The sequence below is a fragment of the Marmota marmota genome, unplaced genomic scaffold (genome assembly GCF_001458135.2).
Source record: "Marmota marmota marmota unplaced genomic scaffold, marMar, whole genome shotgun sequence".
Taxonomy (NCBI): Eukaryota; Metazoa; Chordata; class Mammalia; order Rodentia; family Sciuridae; genus Marmota; species Marmota marmota.
In genome coordinates, this window is record NW_026000026.1 from 22,411,622 (window position 1) to 22,429,926 (window position 18,305).

At 45.8% G+C, this 18,305-nt stretch overlaps 1 protein-coding gene across 1 annotated transcript in view; it reads left to right on the plus strand.

Annotated features, from left to right (window-relative positions):
- LOC107139659 (fer-1-like protein 4) overlaps positions 1 to 18,305 on the plus strand; it is a 39,833-nt gene that overhangs the window by 17,170 nt on the left and 4,358 nt on the right. Inside the window, exons 22-38 of the mRNA XM_015482591.2 lie at positions 2,112 to 2,264; positions 3,218 to 3,371; positions 3,495 to 3,619; positions 4,116 to 4,250; positions 4,350 to 4,523; positions 5,066 to 5,182; positions 5,273 to 5,434; positions 7,975 to 8,173; positions 8,303 to 8,361; positions 8,448 to 8,579; positions 10,103 to 10,145; positions 10,232 to 10,332; positions 10,408 to 10,545; positions 10,643 to 10,759; positions 16,638 to 16,765; positions 16,935 to 17,105; positions 17,659 to 17,813. Of these exons, the coding sequence (XP_015338077.1) occupies positions 2,112 to 2,264; positions 3,218 to 3,371; positions 3,495 to 3,619; positions 4,116 to 4,250; positions 4,350 to 4,523; positions 5,066 to 5,182; positions 5,273 to 5,434; positions 7,975 to 8,173; positions 8,303 to 8,361; positions 8,448 to 8,579; positions 10,103 to 10,145; positions 10,232 to 10,332; positions 10,408 to 10,545; positions 10,643 to 10,759; positions 16,638 to 16,765; positions 16,935 to 17,105; positions 17,659 to 17,813 (2,263 nt within the window). The remainder of the gene's footprint in view (positions 1 to 2,111; positions 2,265 to 3,217; positions 3,372 to 3,494; positions 3,620 to 4,115; positions 4,251 to 4,349; positions 4,524 to 5,065; positions 5,183 to 5,272; positions 5,435 to 7,974; positions 8,174 to 8,302; positions 8,362 to 8,447; positions 8,580 to 10,102; positions 10,146 to 10,231; positions 10,333 to 10,407; positions 10,546 to 10,642; positions 10,760 to 16,637; positions 16,766 to 16,934; positions 17,106 to 17,658; positions 17,814 to 18,305) is intronic.

Below are 18,305 nucleotides of genomic sequence, written 5' to 3' on the forward strand. Positions count from 1 at the left end.
GATATCCAGCAACACCCAGGCACAGTAAAAAGTCAGCTAGAGGATTTTCTTCTTAGGAACAATTTCATCACTTCACTCAACCAGGCAACTTTTCCTATATATCCTTGGTGGTGAAAGGGTGGCCAAGTTTATTTATGGGTTACTTTTTTTCCCGAAGGCACATGTTTTGTTTGATTGTTTTTGTTTTTTGGTGGTGGTGGGGATCCTGTCTTCCAGAGATGGGAGAGATCTCCTATTAGACTCCTGTCCTGAGTGAGATCTGAGATTTTATTTTATTTTATTATTTTATTTTACTTTTACTCACTGTCAGGTCATGAGAAGCTCAGGTTTGTCAGGTTTGGCCAATACCCTTGTAGCAAAAATGGCTTAAATTCTCTGCTAACCTCCTTGCATTCCCACTTTCATGTAGAGGTTTGTCTGATCATTGGGGACTTTTTTTTTTTAAGAGAGAGGAGAGAGAGAGAGAGAGAGAGAGAGAGAGAAAGAGAGAATTTTAATATTTATTTTTCAGTTTTCGGCGGACACAACATCTTTGTTTGTATGTGGTGCTGAGGATCGAACCCGGGCCGCACGCATGCCAGGCGAGCACACTACCGCTTGAGCCACATCCCCAGCCCCTCATTGGGGACTTTTAATAAAATATTCATAAATATTTTACCCAGACACTTTCACTGTTTTTAGTGAGAGGAAGGTCTTAATTTCTAGCTCGTGATATTACTCAAAATGGAATTGTGGGATGATGGCTTTGAATAGGGGAGGGAGAGGATCAGGTTTGGGCTTCCTATCTAGCAGTTCTGCAATTTTTTGAACTCTGTGATATTTGAAGTTCTACTATGTTCCATGCTCTGTATTAAGCCAAGGGGATCCAGCCCTTCTGATGTTCTTCACCTTTTGGGGGCTTGTGTTTTAGTAAGAGAGGAATTATACATCTGTAAATGAATAAGAAAACTGGTTGTGACCTATAGGAATTGCCATGAAAGATGTTCTAGAGGCTAAGAGGGCCGGGGAGAACCTCTAGGCAGGAGTTATCTGCAGAAACAACACTGACTAAAACCCAGAGGAAGGGGGAAATGGTTTTTCATAGTAGAAAATGGGTTGGGAGGAAAGACTGAAAGCAGGAAGACTTAGTAGGAACTGTCGCCATTATTGACTGTGGATGGTCTTGAAGTAGGATGGTAAGGACAGGAGAGAAGGGGGACAGTGGCAGGACTTGGTGATTGGATGTTAGAGAAACTGACATCTGCATCAGTATTTAACTGATGCAAATGGACATTTGGTGGGGAAACTGGGTAAGGATCAAACTCAAGAGAAGGGAAAGGTAAAGATATCAGATTGATACATGCTCCAACATGGTTGAACCTTGAGGTCATTGTTCTAAGTGAGATAAGTCAGGCACAAAAGGGCCAAATGCTGAGGAATCCACTCGTACAAAGCACGTGGAATAGTCCATTTCATAGATACAGAAAGTAGAAGGGTGGTAGCTGGGGCCTGGATGAAGTGGGAGAAGGAAGAGTTAGTGTTTAGCGGGAACAGAGTTCTATTTTGCAAGATGAAAAGAGTTCTATCCAGGGGCGTTGGCACACGCCTGTGATCCCAGAAGCTCAGGAGACTGAGGCAGGAGGATCAAGACTTCAAAGCCAGCCTCAGCAATGGCGAGGCGCTAAGCAACTCAGTGAGACCCTCTCTGTAAATAAAATACAAAATAGGGCTGGGGATGTGGCTCAGTGGCCGAGTGACTCTGAGTTCAATTCCTGGTACCCCCCATCCCCCGCCAAAAAAAAAAAAAAAAGAGTTCTAGAGACGGATGGCAGTGGTCTGCACAGCAGTGTGAATGCCACTGACCTTACACTTAAAATGCTTTTGGTGATATATATTTTTTTTGTTATATGTAACTTTATTACAATTTAAAAAGAAGAACTGAGGTTGAACTATGAGTCTCAGGTATTCTATAAGGCATCTGAGCGGAGACGTCAGGGGCATATGGCCACATAGATCTGGGGTTCAGGGGAGGTCAGGGCTGGGATGGATATTTGGTTGTCTGTCTAGCCCAAGCTGTGGGAGCAGGTAGTCTCAGCTGCAGATGCCTGGATGACCCTGTTCTCCAATGGCAGCCACAGCCGCCCCTCCCTGATGTGCTGGTCTGGATGCTCAGTGGGCGCCGCCGTGTGGCCTGTGCCCGGATCCCTGCCCAGGATGTGCTGTTCTCTGTGGTGGAGGAGGAGCGAGGCCGGGACTGTGGCAAGATCCAGAGTCTGCTGCTCACAGTGAGGGGGGCCCTGGGGTGAGGGTGCTGGGGAGAGTGGGGTGTGGCTCAGGGAAGGTGGGACCTCAAGAGTGGAGGCCTGTGGTTCCCAGCCAGGGGACCCTGAGCTCTTTTCAGTTGCCCCCAAAAGCCAAAAGGAGATCATAGGTTTGCCCAGGTCAACTTAGAAGTGAAATAAACAACAAAGTTGTTAGCCCTCAGCCTGCACTGGCTCTTTTGCTGACCAGGCTCTGATACATGGCAGAGTGATGAGAGACAGAGAGAGATTAGTCAGTTTCTTATAAGGGTAACTGATATTCAGGCAAAATATTTCTAAATGAGGCATCCCTAGACAAGTTATCAAAAGGGATCTCTAATGGTGAATTGTTGTGACTCTTGGAATTGGGGACAGGGAATATATTGAGGGTGGAGGGAACAAAAGAGGGAGGGCAGAGGTCAGAGTGTAGCTTTGGGGTTGGAGTTTTGGGGAAGTGACAGCATTAGCCAGGAGGTGTAGAGACAGGGTATGGGGTGCAGGGCATGAAGTGGGGTGCAAAAGTGGAGGCAAGAGGAACTGCTTTTTGGACTGAAGTCCTCCTCTGTTCCAGACTCTGTTGTAGCCCTGGGGATCCAGTCCTTGCCATGTTCCTCATCTTTTTGGAGGGTGGAGTTTCGTAAGGGAGACTATACATCTCTAAATGAGTAAGAAGAATAGTCGCAACCTGTAGGATTGCCAAGAAAGATGTTACAGAGACCAAGGGGGTGGGGAAAACCTGCTCAGATAAGATGGCCAGGGACATCTCTACGGAAACAACCTTGAATCTAAAACCCAGAGGATGGGGAGAAGCCAGTGTGGAACTTGGGCACGGTTTGACTGTAAGAGCAGGGTGTGCCTTGGAGCCACAGGATTGTTGGGCCTAGCTGGGGTAAGAAGAGGAGGCCTCTGAGGCCCCAACATGCCTCCTTCCCACACAGGCACCAGGGGCAGCCCCTGGGGAGGTCTGTGCCAAGCTGGAGCTCTTCCTGTGGCTGGGGCTGGGCAAGCAAGCCAAGGCCTGCACCTCCGAGCTGCCCCCAGACCTGCTGCCTGAGCCCTCGGTGGGGTTGCCCCACAGCCTGTACCGGGATGGTGAGTGCAAGGCTGGGCGGGGCAGGCACAGGGCTCACCTCACTATTTGCCCAAGGTGGGAGCTCATGAGTCATGGGAGGGGTCGCCTGAATGGGCATGGCACCTTCCTTTCCCACACCCCAGACTTCAGCTACTTCCAGCTCCGTGCTCACCTATACCAGGCCCGAGGCATGTTGGCAGCAGATGACAGTGGCCTCTCTGACCCCTTTGCTAGAGTCCTCATCTCTACCCAGTGCCAGACCACACGGGTAAGGGCCAGGCTGGGGTATGGCTGAGGATCCTGGGGCACAAGGTGGAGTGGGACTGTGCTTTTCCCTATGGCCCTAAGTCTCTGCCCACTTTTCAGGGCAGAACAGTGGATAGGACCACGCTGTTGTAGCTGGTGGCGGAGAGCCCAAGGTCTCAGGGGAAAGGAGTCGTTTCCTGGGGTTAACTTTAGGATAGGTTCTGAAGGTAGCAGATTACAGCAGGGAGAGCCAGGGCTGGGAAGGGCAGCCCGACCCTAATGGAGGATGTTGGTCTTCATCTATCCCGATTCTTTCATGAAATATTAAATAAATAAATAAAAAGAGCTAAGGATTGTGGCTCAGTGGTTAAGTACCCCTGAGAATACCCTCCAGAGAATACAGGCTGAAGCACAAAAATAGAAAGTACCATTTTAGAGCAGGAATGCTCACCTGGCACACATGTGGGGAGCTGCCTGCTGACACCTGCCATTGCCCCCTTCTCTCCTTGGCCCCCAAGGTTCTGGAACAGACGCTGAGCCCCCTGTGGGATGAACTCTTGGTATTTGACCAGCTGATCGTGGACGGGAGGCGGGAGCACTTGCAGGAGGAGCCTCCGTTAGTGGTCTTCAGTGTCTTTGATCACAATAAGCTTGTGAGTGCATGTGGCCCCATCTGGGCTCTTGTCTGCCCCTGCTTCTTGATGTCCCTCCTCTGAGCATCTTTTGTTTTTATCACCCTGCCCCTCTCCCAGGGCCCCCCAGTGTTCCTGGGCAGGGCACTGGCTGCCCCCAGGGTAAAGCTGGTGGAGGAGCCATACCAGCACCCTGAGCTGCAGTTCTTCCCCATGAGGAAGGGACCCCGGGCAGCTGGAGAGCTCATTGCCACCTTTGAACTCATTGAACTGGACTACCGTGGCGGACTTGAGGTCAGAGTCCCGCCTGGCACAGGCTGTGGTCCTATCTTGTTATTCATTGAACCCCAGGGGATATAAAACATGGGTATAATCCTAGCGGATGGGGAGGCTAAGGAAAGAGATCACGAGTTCAAAGCCAGCCTCAGCAACTTAGCAAGGCCCTAAGCAACTCCTCGAGACCCTGTCTCTAAATAAAATATAAAAAGAGCTAGGGATGTGGCTCAGTGAGTGCCCCTGAGAATACCCTCCAGAGAATACAGGCTGGAGGTCTGTCGTGGGGTCACTCATTGGGAACATCACGAGTGGTCATACTGTGGGTTCACCTCACCAGGCCTTTAATCCCAGAGAGCCCTGGCTGTGGCCTTCTGGTGCCATCCCGTCCTACCCACCTGCCCCCCGTATGCGCTGCTTTTCAAGAGCCACTCCCACTCCCAACCTTGCGGGCTCCTGGGCACTGCACTGCACCAGGGGCTCTCGGCCTCCCCTCCCCAAGCCCAGGCTTTCTCTCCTTTGGCCTGATTCCCCTTTGGCCTCTGACTTCTTTTCCTCTGCAGCCCTCAGTGCCCAGTGATGTGGAGCCCCAGGATCTGACACCCCTGGTGGAGCCCCTTTCCGGACGCCTGTCCCTGCCACCCAATGTGCGCCCAGTGCTCAGGGAGTTCCGTGTTGAGGTAGCACCAGGCACAACGTCTTCCTGCCCCCTCACAGGGGTGTCCTCTTGTCAGGTGCAGGCCCCTCACTCTCCCACTTCCTGACCCTAGGTGCTATTCTGGGGTCTCAGGGGCCTCGGTCGTGTGCACCTGTTTGAGGTGGAGCAGCCCCAGGTCGTGCTGGAAGTGGCTGGGCGACGTGTGGAATCTGAGGTCCTGGCCAGCTACCGTGAGAACCCCAATTTCACTGAGCTTGTCACACATCTGACAGTGGTGAGCCGTGGGCTGGGGACAAGGAATTTGGGGCAGAGAAGTGAAAGAGGGCAGTGGGCGGTGAATTTCCACCTGGTTATCTTAGATCCAAACAGAAGACTTAGGTGTGTGTGTGTGTGTGTGTGTGTGTGNTAATATCTCCCGAAGGCCCTACCTTAATACCATTAGTTTGGTTAGGATTGAATGTATGAATTTTGGAGAAACACATACCTTCAGACCACAGCAAGGTGTTTCCTCTCATTTCATACTTCATGGTACAAACTGGGCAACCCACATTCCTCTTTCCACTATGCACTTGAGAAGATGTGCATTTTTCTGTTGTTGCGTGGTATTCTGTAGATATCAGTTGTATTGAGTTTTACTTGATAGTGTTATTAGAACCTCTTGACCAGGCATGGAGGTGCACACCTGTAATCCAAAGTGCTTCAGGAGGCTGAGACAGGAGGATTTCGAGTTCAAGGCCAGCCTCAGCAAAAGTGAGGCACTAAGCAACTCAGTGAGACCCTGTCTCTAAATAAAATACAAAATAGGGCTGGGGATGTGCTCAGTGGTCAAGTGCCCCTAAGTTCAATCCCCAATACCAAAAAAAAAAAAAAGAACCTCTTGAACAGGCCTCCTTGATAGCTTTCTGTCTAATTGTTATATCCATTATTGAGAATAGGGTATTGAAGTCTCTGACTTCTATTGTTGGATTGTCTATTTCTCCCTTCAATTTTACTTTTTTTTTGTTGTTGTTGTTTGTTTGCTGAAGATCAAACCTAGAACACTACATATGCTAGATGAGTGCTCTACCACTGAGCTACACCCCTGGGTCCATCTGTCACTTTTTACTTATTGTGTTTTAAAGTTCTGTTGTTAGGTGCATATGTGATTATAATTGTGATATATTCTAATTAACCATTACAATTTACCATTGTAAAACAAGCCTCTTTGTCTCTAGTAAAAACTTTTGTCTTAAGGTATATATTCTCTGATAATATAGCAACTCCAGGTGTCTATGGTTGCTGTTTGCATGATTTATCTTTGTCCATTCTTTCACTTTTCACTTTCTCGAGAGTATCTCTTAGCATGGAGTTGCATCTTTTTTTTTTTCCCATTCAGTTGTCAAGTTCTATATTTTTATTGGCATGTTTAATATAATAACATTATTATTGTTATTGGTACAATTTACTTACATCCACTATTTTGTAATTTGTTTTCTATGCTTTGTGTGTTTTGGGGGCTTCTTTACTGCCTTCTCTTGCATTAAGTAGATATTCCTTTGTATACTGCTTTAATTACTTTATTGATTTTTATTTAGTAGTTGCTCTAGAGGTAACAATGTACATATTGATTTTTCACAATCTATTTCAGATTAATAATTTAATTCCAGTAAAATATAGAATTTTTTTTCCAGTGGAGCTCCATTCTTTCATCTTTTCTTTGTGCTATAATTGTCACATATGTAAAAAATAAAGTCAGTCATCCAGTACTGTAATTAGCATCTTTTCCTCCCTTAGGATCCATTGATAGATATAGAATTACTGGGTTAAAGGCCATATATAATTTAATGGTTCTAAATCTATATTAGCAAATTAAGCACTGGTACTTTACGTAAGAATAACAACAGCAACCCTGTATTTCTTGTTTTTTAATGTTTATTTATTTTTTTAGGTGTAGATGGACACAACACAATGCCTTTATTTTTATGAGTTGTTGAGGATGGAACCCGGGTCCCCCCTGTGCTAGGGGGGCGCTCTACCACTGAGCCACAATCCCAGCCCAACAACCCTGTATTTCTGATAGCACTTTGTAGTGTTATCAGAAAGTATTTTTGTATCTTTTATGTCATGTGATATTTACAATAGTCTTTTTCTTTTCTTTTCTTTCTTTTGTGATACTGTGATTGAATTTAGGAATCTGCACATTAGGCAAGCACTCTATTCCCCAGCCCTTTTTTACTATACATAAATGTATATATACATTTTTTTCTTTTTTTTCTCTCTCTCCCTTTTTTTTTTTTTTTTTTTTTTTTGGGCCAGGGATTGAACCCAAGGGCACTTAACCACTGAGCCACACTCCCAGTCCTTTTTGGAATTTTATTGGAGACAGGGTCTCGCTGAGTTGCCTAGGGCCTCACTAAGTTGCTGAGGCTGGCTTTGAACTTGTGATCCTCCTACTTTAGCCTTTGGAGCCACAGGGATTACAGGTGTGCACCACTGTGTCCGGCCCTTTTTATTATATTTTGAGACAGGGTTTCGCTAAGTTGCCCAGTCTGGCCTTGAACTTGCAATCCTCTTGTCTCAGCCTCCCAAGTGGCTGAGATCACAGAAGTGACCACTACTCCCAGTTTACAACAGTCTTTTGAACCGGGATTGTGTTGCTTTTTCACATGGGACACAGAATCAGAAAGCAGCGACTTAACTGAGATGACTTGGAGGGGCTGTGGTAGAGCTGGACCTGGGGGTCAGGTGTGGACCTGCTTCTTTCCTGCCTGCCTCTGGGCTGCTTTTCCCTTTTCCCAGTTCTCTGGAGACACAGTTCCTCTTTCCCTTCCCCAGGACTTGCCAGAGCAGCCTTACCTGCAGCCCCCTCTCAGCATCCTGGTGATTGAGCGCCGGGCCTTTGGCCGCACAGTCCTTGTGGGGTCCCACATTGTTCCCCACATGCTGCGGTTCATACTTCAGGGTCATCAGGATCCCTCTGAGGAGGAGGGAGAGGAGGAGGAGGCGGGAGACCTGGTACCCAAGGAACCTCAAGGTAAGGGGCCCTCTGCTAGGACTGTGAGATAGAACCCCCCTGGTTCCTGGCAGAGATGGCCCCTCCAATGGGGCACTGATGTGACTTTTATTTGTCTGACCTCCTGTGGTCCCACTTCCCGGCTTTCAGGACAGAAGGCCCTGGATTCCCTTTTGGCTGACTCTGGGAGGTCCACACGGCTCCTGAAGGTGATAGCAGCTGGAGAAGGGAGGACAAGGGGCTGGCAGGGCTTGGGTGGTGCTGGGTTGGAGCGACTGGGGCCTCTCTCCCTCAGGCTCCCCTGAAGAAGCTCCCCCTAGGAGGCCTCCTGAGTCTAGGCCCGGAGCTGGAGGAGGACATCCCGGATCCTGAAGAGCTCGACTGGTGGTCCAAGTACTACGCTTCACTGCAGGAGCTCCAGGGGCAGGTGGGACAGGGAGGGTCCCAGGGTGGGAGCTGGGTCGCAGCTACTTGGGAGGCTGAGGCAGGAGGATTGTAGGTTCAAGGCCAGCCTGGGCAATGGAGCAATGGAGTACACTTACCTAGGAGGATTGCGCGTTCAAAGCCAGCCTCAACAACAGCTAGGCACTAAGCAACTCAGTGAGACCTTGTCTCTAAATAAAACACCAAATAGGGCTGGGGATGTGGCTCAGTGGTTGAGTGCCCCTTGAGTTCAATCCCCATTAATATCACCCCCAACACACAAACACACACACACACAAAAACAAAACAAAACAAAACAAAACAAAAAACCTGGAGGACACTTGCCTAGTATGTGTGAGGCCCTGGCTTCACCAAAAAAAAAAAAAAAAAGAATGATTTTAGCAAACATGGAGCTCTGTAGTTTTTCAGAGCTTCTTATTATAGTCATCTTTTCTTTACCACAATCTTAGAAGATGGGATTATTATAGCTTCATTATCTGGAGCTTTGTTGTCCAATAGAAATATAATGCAAGACATAAGTATAATCATTTTCCCCCCAGGTACTGGGAATAGAACCCAGGGGGCTCTACTGCTGAGCTACATCCCCAGCCCTGTTTATTTGTTTTTTATTTATTTACTGCAGTACTGAGGATTGAACCCAGAGCCTCGTGCATGCCAGGCAAGCACTCTACCACTGAACTACATCCCCAGCACCTGACATATATGTAATCTTAACTTTTATACTTATCACATTAAAATAAAGGAACAGGAAAAGGAAATAGGTGTTTCCCTGTAAAAGGAAACAGGTGAAGCTGGGCATGGTGGCACACACTGGTAATCCCAGTGGCTCAAGAGGCTGAGGCAAGAGGATGGCAAGTTCAGAGCCAGCCTCAGCAACTTAGGGAGGTCCTAAGCAACTCAGTGCGACTCTGTCTCAAAAATAAAAAATAAAAAGGATTGGGCATGTGGCTCAGTAGTTAAGCACCCCTGTTCAATCTCTGGTACTGGAAAAAAATTAAAATGAGCTATTTTACATTCTCATGTTATAGCAAGTCTTTAAAACCTGCTGTGTATTTTATACTTCAGCACATCTCAGCTTACACGAGCCACATTTCATATGCTTAGTAGCACCATGTGGCTGCTGGTAACTGTGTTGTTAGTGCAGGAGTAGATGATAAGTATAAGTTTTGAAAAAGAAGTGTCTTGCCGGGTACAGTGGCACATGCCTGATATTCTAGTGGCTCAGGAGGCTGAGGCAGGAGGATCAAGGCTTAAAGCCAGCCTCAGCAACAGCCAGGTGCTAAGCTACTCAGTGAGACCCTGTCTCTAAAAAAAAAAAAAGGCTGGGAGTGTGGCTCAGTGGTTGAGTGCTCCTGAATTCAATCCCTGGTACCCCCCACCCCCAAAATGAAGTGCCTTAACAAGCTGGAACTTGAACCAAGTTTCCCCCCTTACTATCCCAGAAAAGGAGTAGACTAAGGAGTGAAGAGGGTAGGGAAGAGTCTCTGAATTGCACTTTGATTTCAGCCCAATCTTGATGAGGATGAAATGGATGAGCCTGGGGATTCCGGTGAGTGATTGAGGTTTTCACTTTTGCTCCATCTGTCCCTCCCCCCACCAGATATTCCTGACCTGAGACACTTCTGCTGTTTCTAGATGGGGCCAACCTCATTTCTGTGGAGGGGGAGGCCAAGGACCAGGGTGAGGCTGATGTCAAAGGCTCTGTATCTCAGAAAAGAGCAATCGCCACCCTGAAGGTGACTGGGTGTTGGGACGAGGGGAGTCCCCTGGGTTCTGGTTGCCAGGCTGTCTCTGAGGCCCTCCCCTTTCAGATCTACACTAGCTCCCTGGAGGAGGAGTTTCACCACTTTGAAGACTGGCTGAATGTGTTTCCCCTCTACCGAGGGCAAGGGGGCCAGGATGGAGATGCAGGGGAAGAAGGGTCTGGACATCTTGTGGGCAAGTTCAAGGCATGTTTGGGGAAGGAAAGGGGGACCAGGGAGCACAGACAGGGATTCAGGAAGAAAACTTTCTTACCAGGGCCTTCTCGGTCTCTCTCCACTCCAGGGCTCCTTTCTCATTTATCCTGAGTCAGAGGCAGTGTCATATGCTGAGCCCCAGATCTCCCGGGGCATCCCACAGAATCGGCCCATCAAGCTCCTGGTCAGAGTGTATGTTGTAAAGGTGAGTGTCTCCAACAACAGCAGAGAAAAGTTGCTTGGCGCCTTGCTTTTGCTGAGGCTGGTTTTGAATTTGTAATCCTCCTGCCTCAGCCTCCCAAGCAGCTGGGATTACAGGCATGTGCCACTGCACCTTACATGTCTTCATTTTTTAGACAGGAAATCTTTGACACAAAATTAGGAGACTCTCCAGGGTTACAAAACTTGTTTATTGTAGAGCTAGAATTTAGAGTGTAGGGCTCCTGACTCCGGTTCCCAGTTCTGGTCCAAAGGCCTGGGAGTGTAGCTCTGAATCTTGAGCTTCAGAATAGTTATTACCAAATACTCTATAGCTACTTCTGTTGCTGTGGTTTTCATGCAGAGGTCAGCAGGCCCCTAAATTTTTCTGAAAGATATCCTCAGGGAGTAACAAGGAATGAGTGGGTTGCTGTGTCATCTCACTCCCTGTCACCAGAGCAGATGCTGTAGTTTTATCTGTTTTGGGTTCTGACTAAGCATTCAAAGAGATATTCTACCATCATCTAAGACTCGTGGGATTTCGACTTGGTCATGGAAGTCACCTTGACTTTCTGCTTTGAGCAACTGGCAGACCGGATGGTCTGAGATAAATTCTTTTTGTAGTACATCTACAAATGCTAGACACACAGTCTTTGAAGTGAATGCTAAGATTGTGGGTTGGGGTGTGGCCTGTGGTAGTCTTCACCTGGATGCTGAGATCCTAGGTTCCTTCCCTAGCACTGCAAAAAGATTTTAAATTTAAATTTAAAATTAAAAGGCCTACATGAATGCTAAGCTCATAAGAAAGGACAGTGAAGAAGCAATGGGAATCCTGGATGGAAGACAAGCCGTGAAGCTCCGGTTGTCCTGGGGGAGTTTCTCCACACCTGGACCCTGGGCCTTGGGTTCTTACAGCCTGTGAAAGGTGGGGGAACAGAACCGAGACCTGGCATGAAGTAGGATCTCAGTAGAAGGTGGGCAAGAGGAAGCCGGGCCACCGGAAAGGAGCCTGTAAAGTCTACAGGCCATCTCAGCCTCTGTTCCAGGTGGGGAAATAGAAAAAAAAAAGTCTTCCTTGAGAATTTATTACAGTTGTGCCCTCACATTGTTAAAACGTGAATTTAAATGATCTTTTTAGTCTAGAAAATTCAAACTGAGAGATTGGCACAAAGTGATCCCAAACACAGCTTCATAGTTTCCATAGATATAAATTTCCAAATGTGGGTTCACAATACAAAAATTATAAAATATAGAAGAAAAAAGTGTATCTGAAAAAATCATCAGAAGAAACAACACAAAGGAGAATTAGACATTTAAAAACTTTGGATGTTAGAATTTTCCAATATTAGAATTTAAAACACTTGTTTAAAGTATTTCACAAGCAGAAAATAAGAGGCCATCAAAAGTGACAGAGCAATTTGTGGGAATAACAAAATAACATTTCTAAAAATGAAGGACTATTAAAAATGAAATCTTATTAATGCCCATGCATAGAAGAGTGTGTAAATAAACTATGACACGTCCACACCATGTAGTACTAGGCAGCTGTGAAAAAAGAAAATGAACCATCTCTATGGGGTAATTTCCAGAATCTTCTGTAAGGTCAAAATAGCAGAGTGCAAAAGAGTGCATATAGGATACTACTCTCTATCTAAGAAAGAAGAGGATACAGGAAAATATGTGTGCAACAAAAATATAGGAAAGATTAACCAGAAACTAAAGAGACTGGTTCCTAAAGAAGGTGAGGGAAGGGGCTGGGGCCACAGCTCAGTGGCAGAGCGCTTGCTGAGCACTTGTGAGGCACTGGGTTCAATCTTTCGTACCACACGAAAATAAACAAATAAAAAATAAAGGCATTATGTCCATTTACAACTATAAAAAAATGTAAGTGGAAAAGAGGTAGAAAGAAAGGGATCAGGGCAGCAGGAACCAGGCAAAGCTAAACTGTAGGTATGCAATTACAAGAAAAAGCAAGAGCATGATTACTATAAAGATCAAGGTGGTAGCTTTTACTTCTAGAAAGGAAGGATGAAATATGAAGAGGGGACCTGTGTCATATGCTGAATGATTTGATATTTTATGTTTTTGTTACAGCTTTATTAAGATTTTTTTTTAAATTTTAGTTGCTGATGAACCTTTATTTTATTCATTTATTTATATTCAGTATTGAGAATCGAATCCAGTGCCTCACACATGTGAGGCAAGCACTGTACCACTGAGCAACAACCTCAGCCCTTATTGAGATTTAATTCACATACCATCCAATTTGCCTATCTAAAGTGCACAGTTCAATTGTTTTTTAATATATTCTCAAATCATGCAATTATGCAATCAATTTTAAAACATGTTCAACACCTCAAAAAGAAGCCCTGGTTGAACCTGGTGGCACACTCCTGTAATCCCAGTGGCTCTAGAGGCTGAGGCAGGAGGATCATGAGTTCAAGGCCAGCCTCAGCAACTTAGTAAGGCTTTAAGCAACTCAGTGAGACCCTCTCTATATATAAAATAGAAAAAGGGCTGGAGATGTGGCTCAGTGGGTAAGCACCCCTGGGTTCAATCCTCAGTACCAAAAAATAAAAATAAAAAAAAGCTCTGTACTTTTTAGTTGTCACCTCCTCAAACTCCCCATTCTCCCCAACTCTAAGCCATCACTAAGGTACTTCCTGTTTTTATGTAAGTACCTGTTCTGGGCATTTCCTATAAATGCAGTCATGCAGTTCGTGGTCTTTTGTAACTGGATTCTTGCCCTCAGCGTAAATTTTCAAAGTTCACAGTGTTGTAGCATGTCTCAGCACTTCATTTCTTTTTACAACTTGGTATTTCGCTCTGTGCCCATGCTACACTTTGTTTATCCATTTGCCAGTCCACAGATATTTGGGCTGTTTGTATCCTTTGACATTATGAAGAACACAGCTCCAGGCAAGGATCTGTACATTGCTTTCCTGAGCCTCTAGAGTACACCTGTGTGTCTTGGCTCATGGTCTCGTCCTCCATCTTCAAAGCCAACAGTAGAGCGTCCTCAGATCTCCCTGACTCTCCTCTTTCTTTCTCATATATGGACCTTTGTGAACCCATTGGGTCGACACTGGTAATCTCATGATCCCTAACCTGCAAAGTCCCTTTTGAGATGTAACCTAACACATTCAAAGTCTAGGGGATTAATATGAAGATATCTTTGGGGGGGACATTATTCTGCCTGCCACTGAATAGATATTATTATAACAACGTTGGAGAATAATTTAACATCAGTAAACCCCAGATGTCAGAGCGTCAAGAATACAGAAATTGGGGCTGGAGCCGCAGCTCCAAGTGGCAGAGCGCTTGCCTAGTATGTGTGAGGCACTAGGTTCAATCTTTAGCACCTCATAAAAATAAACAAATAAGATAAAGGCATGTTGGGGCTGGGATTGTGGCTTAGCGGTAGAGCACTCACCTAGCACGGGCGGGACCCGGGTTTGATCCTCAGCACCACATACAAATAAAGGCATCTTTTGTGGACACATTTGCGTCCATCTACACCTAAAGAAAATAATTTTTTTTAAAGATAAAGGCATGCTGTCCATCTACAACTATAATTTTTTTTTAAAGAATATGGAATGTTAACTGGGTGTGGTGGTGTGCGCCTATAATTCCAGTGACTTGGAATGCTGAGGCAGGGGAATGGCAAGTTGGAGGCCAGCCTCAGCAACTTGGCAAGACCCTAAGCAATTTAGCAAGAACCTATCTCAAAATAAAAAAGGCTGAGTACGTGGCTCAGTGGTGCAACACCCCTGGGTTTAATCTCCAGTACCAACAAAACAAAACAAAAACAAAACAAGCTTACAAAAACAATGGAAATTGAGAACATGGTGTTAAGAAACTTAGGGGGCAAAGTGAGTGCTAAAGGAGGCTTTCACCTGCCAGAGACTGCTGACCTTGAACATCCCTGTGGATGGCCATGCAGTCAGGACAGGCAGGAGAGAAGGCCCAGGGATTTCCTAGGGTGAAGAATTGGGCAGAAGGGCCCCTCTGAGGTGAGCACCTTAAAGGCTACCCCCTCAACATAAGGATGAAAAAACATGAACCTGCCAGTCAGAAGGGACTTAGTGTCTTAATTTTGGCACTGGCTAGAGGGGAAAATCTCTCCTGAGCATTTATGACCACTGTGTTGCAGTTTGGGACACAAGTTCCACACTCCACGTCATTGCCAAATCCCAGTTGGAGGATTTGAATTGAAAGTGGTTGCAAGCTGGTAGTTTGTTCAGGAAACTGGCAGAAGCAAAAGCAAACCCTCTCTGGAAGATCAAATTAGCTCCTAGAATGAGCTAACCCAAATAAGAATCATGATAAGAATACCAAATACCAAGACATAAATCACCATGAGTGAGAATTCGCAAAAATAACAGATTCAGAGGCCAGGGTCACAGATATCGGAATAAAGAGATTGAGAATATAAAATTACAAGGTATGAAGTATTTAAGGAAAAACACGATTTAATTTAAAATGAATAAGGTACAAGAAGACTATCAAAAGTAAACAGCAAACTTGAAGGAACAGATAGAAATTTGGGAGTCTGGGGGTGCAGTACAGTGATAGACCATGTGCAAGGCCCTAGGTTCAATACCAGCACCACAAAACAAAGAAAACCTTTGGAGAAAAAAATTAAATATTAATAATTTAAAAATGAAATATTAATAATTAAAACCTCAGTGTAGGGCTGGAGTTGTAGCTCAGCGATTGAGCGCTCGCCTAGCATGTGCGAGGCCCTGGATTCGATCTCAGCACCATATAAAAACAAGTAAATAAAATAAAGGCATTGTGTCCAACTACACCTAAAAAAAAAATAAATATTAAAAAAAAATTTAAAAAACCTCAGTGTAAGTTTAAAACGCACATTTTTAAAACTTGCTTATATATATGTGTATATATATATATATATATATATATATATACATATACATATATATGTATATATCATATTGGGATACACATATATGGAATAAAAGTATAAACACACCTGAGAGTGATTAACCTAAGAGTTCAGGTGAGCCGGGCGCATTGGTGCATGCCTGTAATCCCAGCGGCTTGGGAGGCTGAGACAGGAGGATCATGAGTTCAAGGGCAGCCTCAGCAGAAAGCCAGGTGCTAAGCAACTCAGTAAGACCCTGTCTCTAAATAAATACAAATCAGGGCTGGGGATGAGGCTCAGTGATTGGATGCCCCTGAGTTCAATCTCCAGTGCCAAAAAAAAAAAAAAGAGAGAGAAAGAAAGAGAGCGTTCAGGTGACTTCAGGGATGAGAAGGGACTAAATCAGGTAAGCCTATTTAGGGGCTTTCAATTTATTGTTAATGTCTTATCTATTAAGCTGAGCATGCACAAGCTCAATGTATTGTTGTAAAAATTTAGTTAAAATACTTAATTTAAAAAGTAGGTCTGGGGATGTGGCTCAATGGGTAGCGCGCTCGCCTGGCATGCGTGCGGCCCGGGGTTTGATCCTCAGCACCACATACAAAGATGTTGTGTCCGCCGAAAACTAAAAAATAAATATTAAAAAAAAAATCTCTCTCTCTCTCTCTCTCTCTCTCTCTCTCTTTAAAAAAAAATAAATAAAAAGTAAAATATGCTCATCATGAAACAAAAATCTCTCAGTATGGAAAGTTACCAGTGGAATAGTTGAGTTCCAAATGATCTTTCCAAGTATATCCTGTTTCATTATATTTTTCATTATACCTGTTTGTGTCTTCAGTATTTCATAACCAAATTGAAAAGGTAAATCATCTTGTCATAGCTCTCAGATCTCTTCTTGGCCACTTTCTGTTTACACTTATTCTGAGGTTAGGTCCAATAAGGGTTTGGGCTATGACAGTGATGCTTATTCCAATCCCACTTCATCCTCTCCCTCTAGGCTACCAATCTGGCTCCTGCAGACCCCAATGGCAAAGCAGACCCCTATGTGGTAGTGAGCACTGGCAAGGAGCGGCAAGACACCAAGGAGCGCTACATCCCCAAGCAGCTCAACCCCATCTTTGGAGAGTGAGGCTGGGCCCTGGGCTGGGAATGGGCAAGCACCTTGGCCATCCAACCTGTGGCCCAAGGGCTCTCACCCAGTAGCTGGTTGATGATGGCATGGGAAGGGACACCCACACTCCAGACTACTTCTGAGGACATAGAGGTGTCATTAGCCACTTTCCCTCCTGGCCAGGGTCCTGGAGCTAAGCATCTCTCTCCCGGCTGAGCCAGAATTGACCGTGGCTGTGTTTGATCGTGACCTCGTGGGTTCTGATGACCTCATCGGGGAGACCCACATTGATCTGGAGAATCGATTCTATAGCCACCACAGAGCAAACTGTGGGCTGGCTTCCCAGTATGACGTGTGAGTCTCACAGGGCCCTCAGGAGCTGTTCTAAATCTCTGACCAAACATGTTCAAACTTACATTCCCATTCATCTCAAATCCTAGGACTCCATAGAATGGGAACTGCCCAACCCCTCCAAGACATAGTTCAGTGGCCAAGACTTGGGCTTGGTTGTTGGCATCCTGTAACTAATACCTCTTTGAGCCTCAGTTTCCTCATCTGCTAAACGGACATATCAGTATCTCTTTCATAGAAGCACCTTGACGTCTTTGATTTTCATCCTAATCGTAGATGAAGACTAAGCTGTCTCCCATTGGGGTTCTTCTTTTAAAAAAATAATCTGTTTTTTAGTTGTAGATGGACACAATACCTTTATTTTATTTATATATTTTTATGTGGTGCTGAAAATCGAACCCAGTGCCTCATACGTGCTAGGCAAGTGCTCTGTCACTGAGCTGGAACCCAGTTTGGGTTCCAAAACTGGATCCTTCAAGGGTCCTCATTGCTACTCCTGTGCCCAACTGTGTCCATGTGCTGGCTCCAGCTAAGGCATCTTCCTTTCCTGTCTCAGGGATGGGTACAATGCCTGGCGCGATGCATTCCGGCCTTCACAGATCCTAGCAGGGCTGTGCCAACGCTGTGGCCTTCCTGCTCCTGAATACCGAGCCGGGGCTGTCAAGGTGGGCAGCAAAGTCTTTCTGACACCGCCCGAGACTCTGCCTCCAGGTACCAGCCCCTCTCTGCTGGACAGGCCAAAGGGAGCAAGATGGAGGTAGAACAAGGAATAGGGACACCAGGTACCAATATAGTGTGTTCCCCCAAAGCTTGCTGAAGGCAGCAGGCAGAGAATATTAATTTAGTTGATTTAGGATGAAGTACAATGGTCTTTAAATGGACCCCACAGAGCCACAGTTCATCAACTTCCCAGAACACAGAGCATCCATACAATGGCATGTTGCTGTGGAATTGAGCTCATGCCTCATAAATAACCAGTGGTCTGTTCTCTACAAAGGATCTGAGCAAAGGCTACAGCCTCTCCTGTGCCTTTGTCCCCCTGCCATCCCCTGCCCTACACATACACGATTTGTGCTCTGTGGTCCTGCCATCCCATCCTGGGCTCCATCCAGTGCAGTGTGGCCCCATCTTAGTGCTGTGGAGGGCTGGGGGAAGAAAGGAGGATAGTGGGGAACTGTGCAGAGCCCAAGCTCACACACCTCT